Consider the following 12301-nt stretch of genomic DNA (forward strand, 5'->3'; position numbering starts at 1 on the left):
GAAATCTGAGGGCATTTTATGGTGGTCACAGGGACTGGGGGACAATACAGACACTAAGAGTGGAGGGCCAGGGACGCTAGGTAGTCCTGCATAACTCAAGACTGCCCTGCATCTGCATGCTGCTCTCATATTCTGCCAGACACCCTCACAAGCCAAAAACCTTTACTAATTATCTTGTGCCTATAATCTGTTTTTCACATAAGTATAAAAGTACTTTTTGCATAATACATTGAATTTTCTCAGAATGTAACCACCGTGTAAGTCAGGTAGGACTGTACTTCTGTTAGAAATACTACCCAGAATTGTTCACCACCTTGGAACTCCCGTCACCACAGCTGTGGAGGTGCACCAGTCTGCATTTGTATCCGTCCCACGAGCAGGCGCTGCCTCTGCTCATAGGTGGGGCGTCAGTGTGTGTCCAGGCATTTACATACTCAGTTATGTCTGTGTGATTAGAAATTACTTTCCTATGATTTCAGTTTTAGATTACCAGTTGGCTAATATATCCTTTTTGAAACTGTGTCTCTATGTAGGTTACTGTCTATAAATTTTGTTTCAGGACAGTAAGGGGGACGTCTTCCTAGTAAATATTAGGTAAAGGAGCACCAGGTGCCTCCTGCCCCATGGGACTGGCCCCATCACCTCTCTGAGCTCGTGTCCTCCCTACGTAACTCCACTCCAGCCACACCGACTGCTCTGCTGTCCTCAGCCGTGCCAAAGACACTGCCACTCTCGACCCACTATGCCATCCGCCTAAAAGCCTTCCTCGCTTCCTTGAGGTCTTGCTCAAATGACGCCTTCTCAGTGAGGCCTTCCCTGTTCAAAATTGCAGCCCCTTCCCCTACCTGGCCCTGCCCCTTCCACGTCCCTGCTTCATTGCTCCCCACAGCTCTTACCGCCACTAAGCAATGCAGTTCCTTATTCTCTACTAGAATGAAAACTGTACTAGGGCCAAGGCTTTGCCTGTTTTGTTCACTCACTTATCCTCAGGGCCTAGAACAGTGTCTGGATATCTTTATCATTTATCCACATATTAACAGTTTGGAAAAATTTTGAAATCTTTAGTTAAAACCACAAGATTAAAATTAAATTGAAAACTCAGGGTATCTATGCATTATCTTCTTTAATCTTTGTAGAGAAATATAAATTGAGGCTACTGGTATCCAGTGCTGACCTAAAATAAGCCCATTTATTCTTAGAAAACCAACGAGCCTTAGAACATAATGGGTACTATGGGAAATTATTAGACCTTAATTGGATTTCTCTAATTCCTCTTTTAAGGGTCTTTCAACTTCCTCCTAATCAGTCGCTGGATTCTGCTGGCTCTGTTTCTGGCCTGCCTCTCCTCCTTCCCACCCTTCTGTGCTCCTGGCCCCCTTTTCAGGGCTGCCCTCCTGTCTGTGGTCGCCCACAACTGCTGCTGGAGTCATCTGAAAGCAAGTACCTGTTGAGCCATTCACCTGTTCAATCTCATTAATGGCTCCCAATTTCCCATTTGATCAGGTGCAAATGCCTCAGTGCTACAATAAGACTCGACATACGCTTGTGACCCACCCTCCCTCCACCTCAAAGCACCCCTAAGCGCCAGCCAAACTGGAGCAGGCCCTGCAGCCCAGACCTGCTGCCTCCTTTGCTCTTTGCTCCTTTGCTGTTGCCTAACTCCTGAGTGAACTCAACTCACCCACCAAGGCTCACCTCCAACACCAGCACTTCCTGAGCCTCCCCTGCCCTCCAGACAGGTGTGGGCTCCCAGCACATGCTGGTCCCTCCCGTGGGTGCTTACAGGATTCAGCTGTGTTGAAGGGCAAAGATGCCCTGCCTGGGAACACTGAAACTGAGGGACGTGCCCTAACGACATTCAACTGCCAAAATGTTTCTCTCACTCCTCTTGTGACTTGTCGACTTTCATCTTTGGAGAAAATAGGAAATTCTGAAACTGGAAGAACTCTGTTTTCAATTTCAAAACATTAGAAGGTATAAACATGATGGAAAGACAGTAGAGATGATGTTCTTGGAGCTTGTAATACAATGCCAACAGCCAGCTCTGCAGTTTTCTTGTGGCCACTCACTCCTGACACAGCTGGTCCTTCTGATTGCTTAAAGTCCTTGATGACTCAAGTAGGGTCCACACAGGTGAGGCAGGATGGCCTGTGGTAGCCTGGCTGCCCTCCTCCATGGATGGTAACCAGGTTTGCTGCTGAATTCACAGATGGCATGTGACCCGACACACGCCAATATTTTTCCATCCAGAATACTGTTTTGGAACTTTTAATTAAGGAAGGAAAAACATTTGCTGTGCTTATGAAAATAATGAGTCACAGAGTAGTGACGAAAGAGAACATGCCAGTCAGACCCGAACCTAGGGCCAAATGAGAATTATTGCTGGACAGAATAGAGATGATTCTGAAAGTCCCAAATCCTGGGATTTGCATGACTTTATCTGGGAAGATTACTTTGGAAATCAAATACAATTTCCCATCTGTAGGATGGGACTGTAGCTCGACTCTGCTAACTACCACCAGGAAGATCAGATCATAAGAGGGACACGTGGTGGGGTAAATGAGAAACAAGCTCAGTCATTTACTCCCCTCACCATAATGGGCCAATAAAGTGGTTAACTTGGATGAATGTCAAATATTACAGCCCCCAATTATTTCAGACTCTATAAAAAATAAATGAGTAATTCGAGTACTAAGAAGATACCTTCTTGCAATTATAATCACAAGATTCTAATCATGAGAACAAGGTCAATGCAGCATGTCTTCACGAAGACCAACCAACCACAGCTATTAATAGATAAGCCTAGGGCCATTTAAACATAAAGTCTGGACGGAAGCAAAATAAATAAATAAAACATGAAAACATGCTTCTTCAGCTGATGCACTTAGTGACTTAGTGGATAATCACAACAACTCAAGCTGTAAACGTATCCTTTCAGCACAATACCTTTTCCTCTCTTTGATCCCATTCTCCTTCTGCAATATATACTGTTTTCCCTTTCTCTGGAATACGTTTACTTGGAAGTAGCTAAGCAAATGTTCACGTCACCCAAGGACCAAATCCAAATTACCTTCTTTTAAAGTCCATTTGATTGAGCCTGTCCTCTTGCTGACAGCATGCAAACTTCCATCCAGGGTTGACACAAACAATAAGGTTTCAGGAAGCGTCACTGTGCTGGTACTTCCAAAAATCTGCAACAAGAATCTTCCCGTCAATATGATTCTTTACCCTGGGCATGTACAATCATGGACCCCACCCCCTCCATCTCCTAGATGAAGAAACTGAGTTGGAGAGCCTAACTTCCCATCAAGAACATGTGTGTAGGCAACAGCTGAGTCAGGACTAGAACCCAGGTCACCTTATTCTAACCAGTGATCCCACCTGCAGACAGACAGGCTCATGCCCTATTATGACAAGGACAGGAATTCTGAAATAATCCACGGGTAACCTCCACAGAAACAGAGGGGGAAAGTATGCTCAGCTTTCTGACTTCCTTTTGTTGGGTCTATTTTGCTCTCTAAAACCTGGTCATCTCATAAGACTTTATGGTAAAGAAGAATGCCAACCCCCCCAACACAAACACATACACTCTCTCTCTCATGAAATTTTAAAAAGCAAAAAGGCCGGGTGCCATGGCTCACGTCTGTAATTCCAGCACTTTGGGAAGCCGAGGTGGGAGGATCACTTAAGGCCAGGAGTTCAAGACGAGCCTGGGCAACATAGAAAAATTTTTAAAAATTAGCCAGGTGCAGTGGCGCACACCTGTTGTCCTAGCTACTGGGGGAAGCTGAGGCAGGAGGATCACTTGAGCCCAGAAGTTCCAGGCTGCCGTGAGCTATGACTGTGCCACTGTACTCCAGCCTGTCTCAAACAAACAAAAAAATAGAAAACACTTAGGGGGAAATGTTTAAAGCAAAATAGGAAAAAGACTTAGATTCCAATAAAGACTGTTATAAAAAGAAATGAATAAAAGTTATAATCAAACTGTTCCTCACCTAGAATAAAAATACAATTTAAATTAAAATGTTCAATGAATTTAAAAAAAAAAAACATTTTAAAGAAAATAGCCAAAGGCTGTAGAATTAACATTCTCATCCATTGCTAGTAGCATTGGAAATTATAAGTTAGTATAATCTTTCTGGAAAGCATAAGAATGCTTATACTTTTTGATCCTATAATTCCACGTCTATACCCTAAAGAAATAATGCCAGACATGGAAAAAGCTCTGTGCACAACGATACTCATTACATCCCATTTGTAAACACAAAAGAACTGGAAGGAACCAAATTCCAATAATACAGTGAATACAATAAATAAGTGAATACAATAAATCAGTTAAGACATACATGCTCAATGAAATATTACACAACCATTAAAATAACACTTGGAAAAATCTACAATATAGAAAAATGCTTATATACATTATCAAGTGAAAAATACAGAACCCAAGATTTGGGGTACACTGTGGTTATAATTATACTGGACAGACCTTTTTGCCTGCCTCTCCTCTGGCTCTGCTACTATACCGCCATCCACACGGTTTCCATGGCAGCAGTTGTGTGTATGTGTGTGTTGTGTATGTGTGTACATACATGTGCAAGTGACAGTGCTAGCTGGTAAGGTTTCCCTTTTGAGGCAGGGACCCATTCAGCAATGTCACACTTGTAATGAGATTTTCTCTTCTTTTGTCACTATACTATTGTGCAAATTAGCTGGTTCCCATGGGTCTTTAATTAAAAACAGGTAAATGCAACTTGCTTATACCACAACAGTTTGAATTTTGGCACAAATGCTATTTTTAAAACACAGGAGTATGGCTCGCTTTTAGCAATAAATGCAAAAGGATGACGGTGTTACTTGTGTATTCCCGACTCCCAATGCCGGGTCACTTTCAGTAAGAGCTGGGATGCCTAGTTAATCCCTTCAAAGGGAAGGCCCCACTGGCTCTCTCCCGGCAGCCTGAGGTGGCAGGACAAACACTCCCGCCCCTGCATTCCTTCTTCTCAGTGGAGACCCACGGGCAGAGGGTAAAGCAGCTGCCAGAACCTTGCTCATCCCATCCCTTGGGTGTGCCTGGCCTGGCCAGGGAGAGGTTCAGGGCTTCGCTCTGCCCAGGGCGGGGGACTGCTCACTGCAGCAGGAGAAGTTACAGCAAGCTTTGCCACTGCTGCTCCGTCCATCCTCTGTGCACAGCCTAAGTCTGAGGAAGAAAAGTCTTTTTTTTTTTTCCCTAGGAAACATTTTATTTTTTTATCATGGCAGATTTTTTTGGGGGGGAGGGTTTAAAAAATTATTATAGGTACATAATAGTTGTATATCTTTATAGAGTACATGTGATGTTTTGATACAGGCATATGATGTGGATTAATCAAATCAGCGTAATTGGGGTATACATCACCTCGGGCATTTATCATTTCTTTGTGTTGGGAACATTCCAATTTCAGAAGAGTCTTCTTTTAATTCCACCTTGGAAACTAGGAAATTAGTCCCAAAGTATGAACCGGCTAGGAAAATGGAAGCCTCCAGGGTGGTGCCTGACCAGCCCAGGACCTAAAGGTCACTGTTCGGGAGTGGTTAAAATTATTTTAGCCAACAGGGTCCAGATGGTGACAAGCCACACCTGGGCCTACTCCCACCTGAACCAGAAGACCATGCTTGGCCCAGAGCACCTGGGCCTGGAGAACAGTGGTCCTATGACAAGGCCACTGGAGGCTGCAGCTCATCAGACAGGCTGTCTCTCACTGCGGAGGAAGAATGGGTTTGCTGGAATCCCGGGATTATGTCAGGTGGGGACAGGATTATGTCAGGTGGGGACATTATTCTCCAATGAATAAATGGAAAGGGTTGATGCACGCATATCTGGGGGCCAGGAAGTGGAAATCCCTGCTGAGCCCCCTCCACCCATCAAACAGTTGCCACAGGAATAACCATTTTGTACAAGAGGTCTTGGGATCCACGCAAGAATTGAGTTGAACTCTCTGGGTGGCTAAAGTGGAAAGAAAGAAAACTTGGGAGAGTTTTGTACATTTTCCGTCACGTGGAAAAAGCTGGATGAGAGACAAAGACACAAGGAAGCCTGAGGAGAAACATGGCTGAAAGACTGGGAGACATCCTGGCTTCTCTGCTCCTTGGACCTACGAAGTTCTGGCCTTTGGGCTCAGGGACACCCAGGTCTTACAATAAATTCCCCCTTGTATACGCCTGTTAGAGTTAGGATCTGTCCCTTGCAACGGAAACAGTCCACACACACACACACACACACCCCTATTTGAAGAAATATAGATAGAAAATAAGATGAAGAAAATACTGCAAAATTACAGCAACAGTTTTTTCTTCTCTATTTTCTAAATTTTCAATAATATGATCATGTAATCTGCAATGAATTTTTCATAAAATAGAAAGGAGATGGACACGTTTAGCAAGTGGCAGAGAAGCTGGAATTGAAAGGCGCTTCAGTGAGCACCTAAGTTCCAGGTGAAGCACTTTCCATCTCAGGATACCAGGCAACTCAACCACCTTTGATAATTAACATCCACCAAATAAGGGGCAAAAATTTTAAAAACACAAGAGGTCTCCCAAAAAGGTTGTGTACCCCTAAGAATAGAAAAATTTGTTGTCATTAAAGCCTATGGTATAACTATAAGGAACTAAATGCTCCCAAATATATCTTATCACAGTATTAATATTTAAAAGGTTCAATATTTACTAAAACATATCAATGCTCCTTCACTACTAGAGTGGCAACAAAAGCCACCTGCCTTTTCCGAGTATCTTGGAAACCACAGGAAGAGCAATTATCTATGGTTGGTTGGTGGCTCGAAGTAATACACTAATCACATAAGTAGCAGTCTTCTTAAAACCCCCCAAATACAACACTTAGAGAGAATTCGAATTTGGCAACTGAGAACTCTAGCAGTTAATCACAATGTCTACAGTCATGTTACACACTATCACAACTGGCAGGTTCTTCTCTTCTTTTAAGGCGCGGGACTGTATCAAATCAGAATGCCCGGGTCGCCACTCTGAACAGTGTTATTCTCTCATATGGCAAATAAATATTACAAATCTTCTGCTTTTCCCCCTCTGGCATTTTTTAAAGCATGAAAATGCCCACCTTCAAATATAGTTGCTATAACTAACATGAATTAAATATGCTTCTAGATGCCTTTTGTGATACTGAGCACAGCTGAGAACTATTTGTACCTGAACATCAAAAAAAATGCTGCTTCATAACGAACTTTTGCCTTGCCTTCACCCAGCCATTTCAGTCTCCAGTGCTCACTTTTCTCTACAAGCAACACGCCCTACGGCTATACACACTGTTTTCCAGAGAGCCTGAAAAGTGGAAAGAAAATGCCAATTCTGTAATCCTGCTTCAAGTTGACTATTTGGAATCTGACTCATTTTTAGAACTAGTGGAATATATATTCCTGGCTTTCATGGTGACTTCTAGGAAGTAATCGACAGTAACACTGTAGAGCCTGAGAAGGGTAGTGGTAGGTAATCTAGTCTAGCCTAAAACTAAACATCCATTAACTAACTGGTCCCCACAGACATTAGGCTCTGTCTACATAGCCCTCTGAGTAATCTTGGTGACCCCAGGTCACTTTGGAAATGCCCAGCCTACGGACTATAATGCTGGGGAAAGGGCTGCTGCAAAAGCCAACGAATGTCGCCTAGTGGACTTCAGGGGTAGGAGGGTCCTCACTGCAGCCCTGCTCAGCCAGGAATGGATCAAGAGTCTCCCTCCCACGAACACAGAACAAGGCCAGGGCTGGATGCTGATGCTCAGCGTCCTGACTACACAGCCATCTTTCGCAGAGTCCAGCAGACTCCCCATTCATAAGATGCACCACTCACTCTGCATTGACCACCAAGACATGGAAGCAACTACCAACTGCTCATGCAACCAACAACTTAATTCTCTGATACCTGAACTCAGTCAATTGTTAGTGCTCTTGCATTAATTAACTCCTTCTATTTCAGGCAAGGAAAAAAATCCTCTTCTGAATTGCCTCCTGGAACAACTTTAGAAAACATCTTCAATGAAGGGAATTAAGGACACAAGGGGTACGTAAGCGCTTACACAGCACAAAAACAAATGAAACGGCCTCTAACAAAACCCCACCAATTTCTAAACCAGTATTTGGAACTGGTCAGGCAAGGAGGTGGCTCACCAGTGCCTGGAGAACAACCAGCGAAGACCCATGGCTTGGTTTCTGCGGCACGTCTGAAGTTGTGGCTTGTTTCCACTCCACTTACCCTCAACCCCCGCTCCCCATAGCTACAGCAGGGAGGCACCCAGCAAGCTCCCCTGAGATTCAGAACATACGAAAGCTGAGTGCTTCTTCTCATCAGGGGTTTCAGAAATGCTGCATTCTCCAAATACAATTTGTAAATTTCAGACACACATTTCAAGAACTGGTTCCCAGGTTAACTAACTGATTACCTAATAACAAGGGTCAGAAATAAGGTTAATAAAATAGTACAGGCCTTTTATCTCTAAGTTAGTGGGAAGAAGCAGTGCCATGCACACACGTGTCTCATATCCAGTTTTCCAAAGCGATCTACACTTGACAAGGATTATAATCTGTTCCATTTACAATACTAGAGCATCCTATCTCTGCAAAAAATAAAGGGCATATACACACACACACACATAGAAAACCCACCATTGTGAACAAGAAAGCCACACAATTCTCAGGTGGCATGCCAACTGATCAAGTCCAACCAAGCTGTACATCTCTAAAAGTTAAATGTGTATGGCAACTCCATAGTGTTAGTTTAATAGGATAAGTAAAGGCAGTCAAAAGAGTTAAAACAAAAATCTTTTCTATGAATCTTCTCCCCTTCCCACTTCTACCCCAACAGACAATATTTATACAATAACCTGGCCAATAACAAATTATTTTTCTTTTAGGAATATCAGATCAATTTCTAGAAGAGGCTGGTTTTTTTCCTATGTGTGCTTTTGTTTTACTAATAGTCCTCTATTTTCATTGGAATACTGTTATACTACATAATACTAACTTTAGTTTTATTTATTTAAGATTAAGAAAACCACTCCTCCAAACTAAAAATACCATGCTTGTATAATGCTAGCAAGGATACTGGCATGTGTTTCCAATGGAATATCGTTATACAACATCGTGTATACCTTGGTTCCTGGAACCTACATCCTGCCATCGACCAGGCTGCCTTTTGCAGTGCAGGGGCTCCTTGCCAGGGTTCAAATCCACTGGACAGGTGGCCACACAGGTAAAGCAAGGTAAACTGACTTAAGGGTTCATTTTGGTTGGTTAATGAATACACATTACAGTATTACAGGTAAGATTTGAAACAGTTATGCAAGTGAGAGGATTGTATAAGAAAGATTTCCAAAGTATTTTGTTTTACTGCCTCATTAGGAAATATGAAATCTTGAGAACAATTAAAGCTGTATGTTGCTAAATGAAGAATAATAGATTTCAAGTGGATTAGAGCATGCTAAGGAATCAGAGCTTATAATTATTAATCTTAGCAATGATGCTTGCAGGTGGGAAGGGCACGCTCCAAAAGACCTAAAAGGGGAGGGAAGATAAGACTGTCTCACGTGTGGGTGTGCTGAGTGCAGTGGTGTCTGACAGATAAGAAGGTAAGATTAGTAACAAGTAATGGCAAATAGGCTGGAGTACCCTGCTGTCTATAACTGGCTGAAAGCAACAGGGAGGATTCGCTGATTTTAAGAGACATCAGTAAGACACTTTCTGACGTGCCATAACAGGATTCCAGTCCTACGTGGCTTCTGACAAATGAAAAAAAAAGGAAAAAACATCAAATCAATCTGTGCAGTAAAGCAGGAAGAAATATCTCAAAACAGTAATCTGTTAACATAGACCCTTGGCAGGCACTAAATGATATTAAAAAAAAAGACATCTCTGTTTACAATTCCTTTATTTGCGGCAATATTATGTACTTCAGACTATAAACTCAAAGCCTGGCTGTTTGTGATTCTGGTTGCTTTACAAAAGTACCCAGCTGAGTACTGTTTTCTAATGCCATTTGATCACATGGAAGAAGACTGCCTGATAATGGCGAAAAGACATCAAAAATTCGCCAAAGCAGCATAACACTGAAATCAGTGCCCAGTAAGTGCAAAGACCCATTCCATCAAGCTCTCAGTGATTAACAAGCAAGCCCCCAGGGTAAAAGCCTCATACTAATGAGGGGAGTGGGCTGAACTCTCAGCTCCCAAAGGTCTACCTTTGAAAGTATCAAAAAGTCTGATTAGACAGATACAAAAAGATTTTTATTTTAACCAAACCCCGTTCCCCAACTCCCATCTCATTTACATGTCCAACAGCAAAGCACTTATCTCCAAATACAGAGACTTCTATACAATCACCTGTATGCAGTGACATAGAAATCTCACTATTCTTAGTCTCCTGTCTATTTAACTGGAATACAGATTAAGAACAGAATTAAACGCTGGTGATAATAACAGACTTTTGTTGTTTAATTGTGTCTGTGTTTTAAGGATTTCAGTTTACTTCTAAGTCATTCCAAATTCTGTTATACTTCGTTTACCTGTGTGCAGGTCAGCAATAATCCATCAACCATACAGTTCCCTCTAACCAGTCTATCGGCTGTTATGTTTCCTCATATTAAGTCAATAAAGGTAACCATGACATTTGCTTTGGATGAGAGTCAAGTGTCTAGCTGGGATGCAGTAAAGGGCAAGGTCTAACTGAAACGGCATTGTGTGATTTCCAAACTCGGCAGCTGAGAGAGTTAAACTAGTATTTGTGGCAAGTCTGGTGTGTGGTGTAATTAACCACCATCCATGACAGTTACAATTCTTCAGTTTAGGCTACTGTTCTTCTTTAATAGATCTGATTTAAAAAAAAAAAAAAAGTTCACTGTACTCCTGAATGCCAAGGTATGCAAATTTCACAACTGGTGAATATATTTCCCCCCAAACTGGTTTCAGGGCCCTGGGATGGGTGTCTAAGTTCAATCAGTTGCAGTTCTGTTTGTCTTCATGGTCCTTCTGCCATCAACTTTTATTGCCACCATGAGAGGAGGAAATACATCTGGGCACTAAAGGTGCGATATGAAATCCTTTTCCACTCCACGGTCAGGAAAACAAGCCCTTGTTCTTAGCGTGGTATCAAATCCCTAAGGTCGCTGAAGATCCTTGGGGAGCTAGGCCAAATCCCACATTTTAGATACGAAAACTAAAACCCAAGGTTACACAATCATTTAGTGGCTGTGCTTCAGAATACAGGTATCACCACCATATTCTATTGTCTTCAATAAAGAGAAATAGCACCAATTTAGATCTCATAACAACTGAGAAACCTTTTAGGCTCAATTCCTTAATGGAGAAACATCCTAAACAAACTCAACTAATAAATGTCTGACTTAAACTATAAATTCAGCCTTCCCAAAAGCCAAATTTTATCCATTTCAGTATGTACACTCACATGCAATACCTATTAATAAGACGTTCTCATGTGAAAACCCCAAGGGAAAAAAAATCCACTCAATTAGATACCAAGTTTTTCAGTCCCAATAATAGCAACTGATCTGAGACTGTCAATTTTGCTCTTCACACTTGGTTAGAGACTTCTTGAAGGGGGCAGGGAGGGAAGGAGTCAAGCAGAAAGTAGATAAATGCTCTAGTTAAATAAAAATTACCTACAGGCCAGGCGCGGTGGCTCACGCCTGTAATCCTAGCACTCTGGGAGGCCGAGGTGGGTGGATCGCTCGAGGTCAGGAGTTCGAGACCAGCCTGAGCAAAAGTGAGACCCCCCCGTCTCTACTAAAAATAGAAAGAAATTATCTGGCCAACTAAAAATATATATATATACAAAAAAAAAAAAAAATTAGCCGGGCATGGTGGCACATGCCTGTAGTCCCAGCTACTCAGGAGGCTGAGGCAGGAGGATCGCTTAAGCCCAGGAGTTTGAGGTTGCTGTGAGCTAGGCTGATGCCATGGCACTCTAGCCTGGGCAACAGAGTGAGACTCTGTCTCCAAAAAAAAAAAAAAAAAAATTACCTACAAACAACTGTATTTATGACATAATTGCCACTACACTTGCCAGATGTTGCCAAGCTTTAGGATGTAAGTTAAACACTACGGAACACGCCTCTGGTTGAGATGCCCAGTCAGACTGACTTCCGCCAGACAAGACCCCGTTTGTTTGAAGTATGTTTGAGGATTACCCACTTCCCTACTGGCCCAGTCCACCATCTGACTGTTAGCTGGATAGTCATTTAAGGCCATATGGCTCCAAACAACACAGATCAAACAGGAGGG

At 42.5% G+C, this 12301-nt stretch overlaps 1 protein-coding gene across 1 annotated transcript in view; it reads right to left on the reverse strand.

Annotated features, from left to right (window-relative positions):
* Positions 1–12301, reverse strand: part of ERN1 (endoplasmic reticulum to nucleus signaling 1) — a 79171-nt gene that overhangs the window by 49309 nt on the left and 17561 nt on the right. The window contains exon 2 of the mRNA XM_069482778.1: positions 3071–3191. Coding sequence (XP_069338879.1) covers positions 3071–3191 — 121 coding nt within the window. The remainder of the gene's footprint in view (positions 1–3070; positions 3192–12301) is intronic.

Source organism: Eulemur rufifrons, chromosome 9 (assembly GCF_041146395.1).
Source record: "Eulemur rufifrons isolate Redbay chromosome 9, OSU_ERuf_1, whole genome shotgun sequence".
NCBI classification, from domain to species: Eukaryota; Metazoa; Chordata; class Mammalia; order Primates; family Lemuridae; genus Eulemur; species Eulemur rufifrons.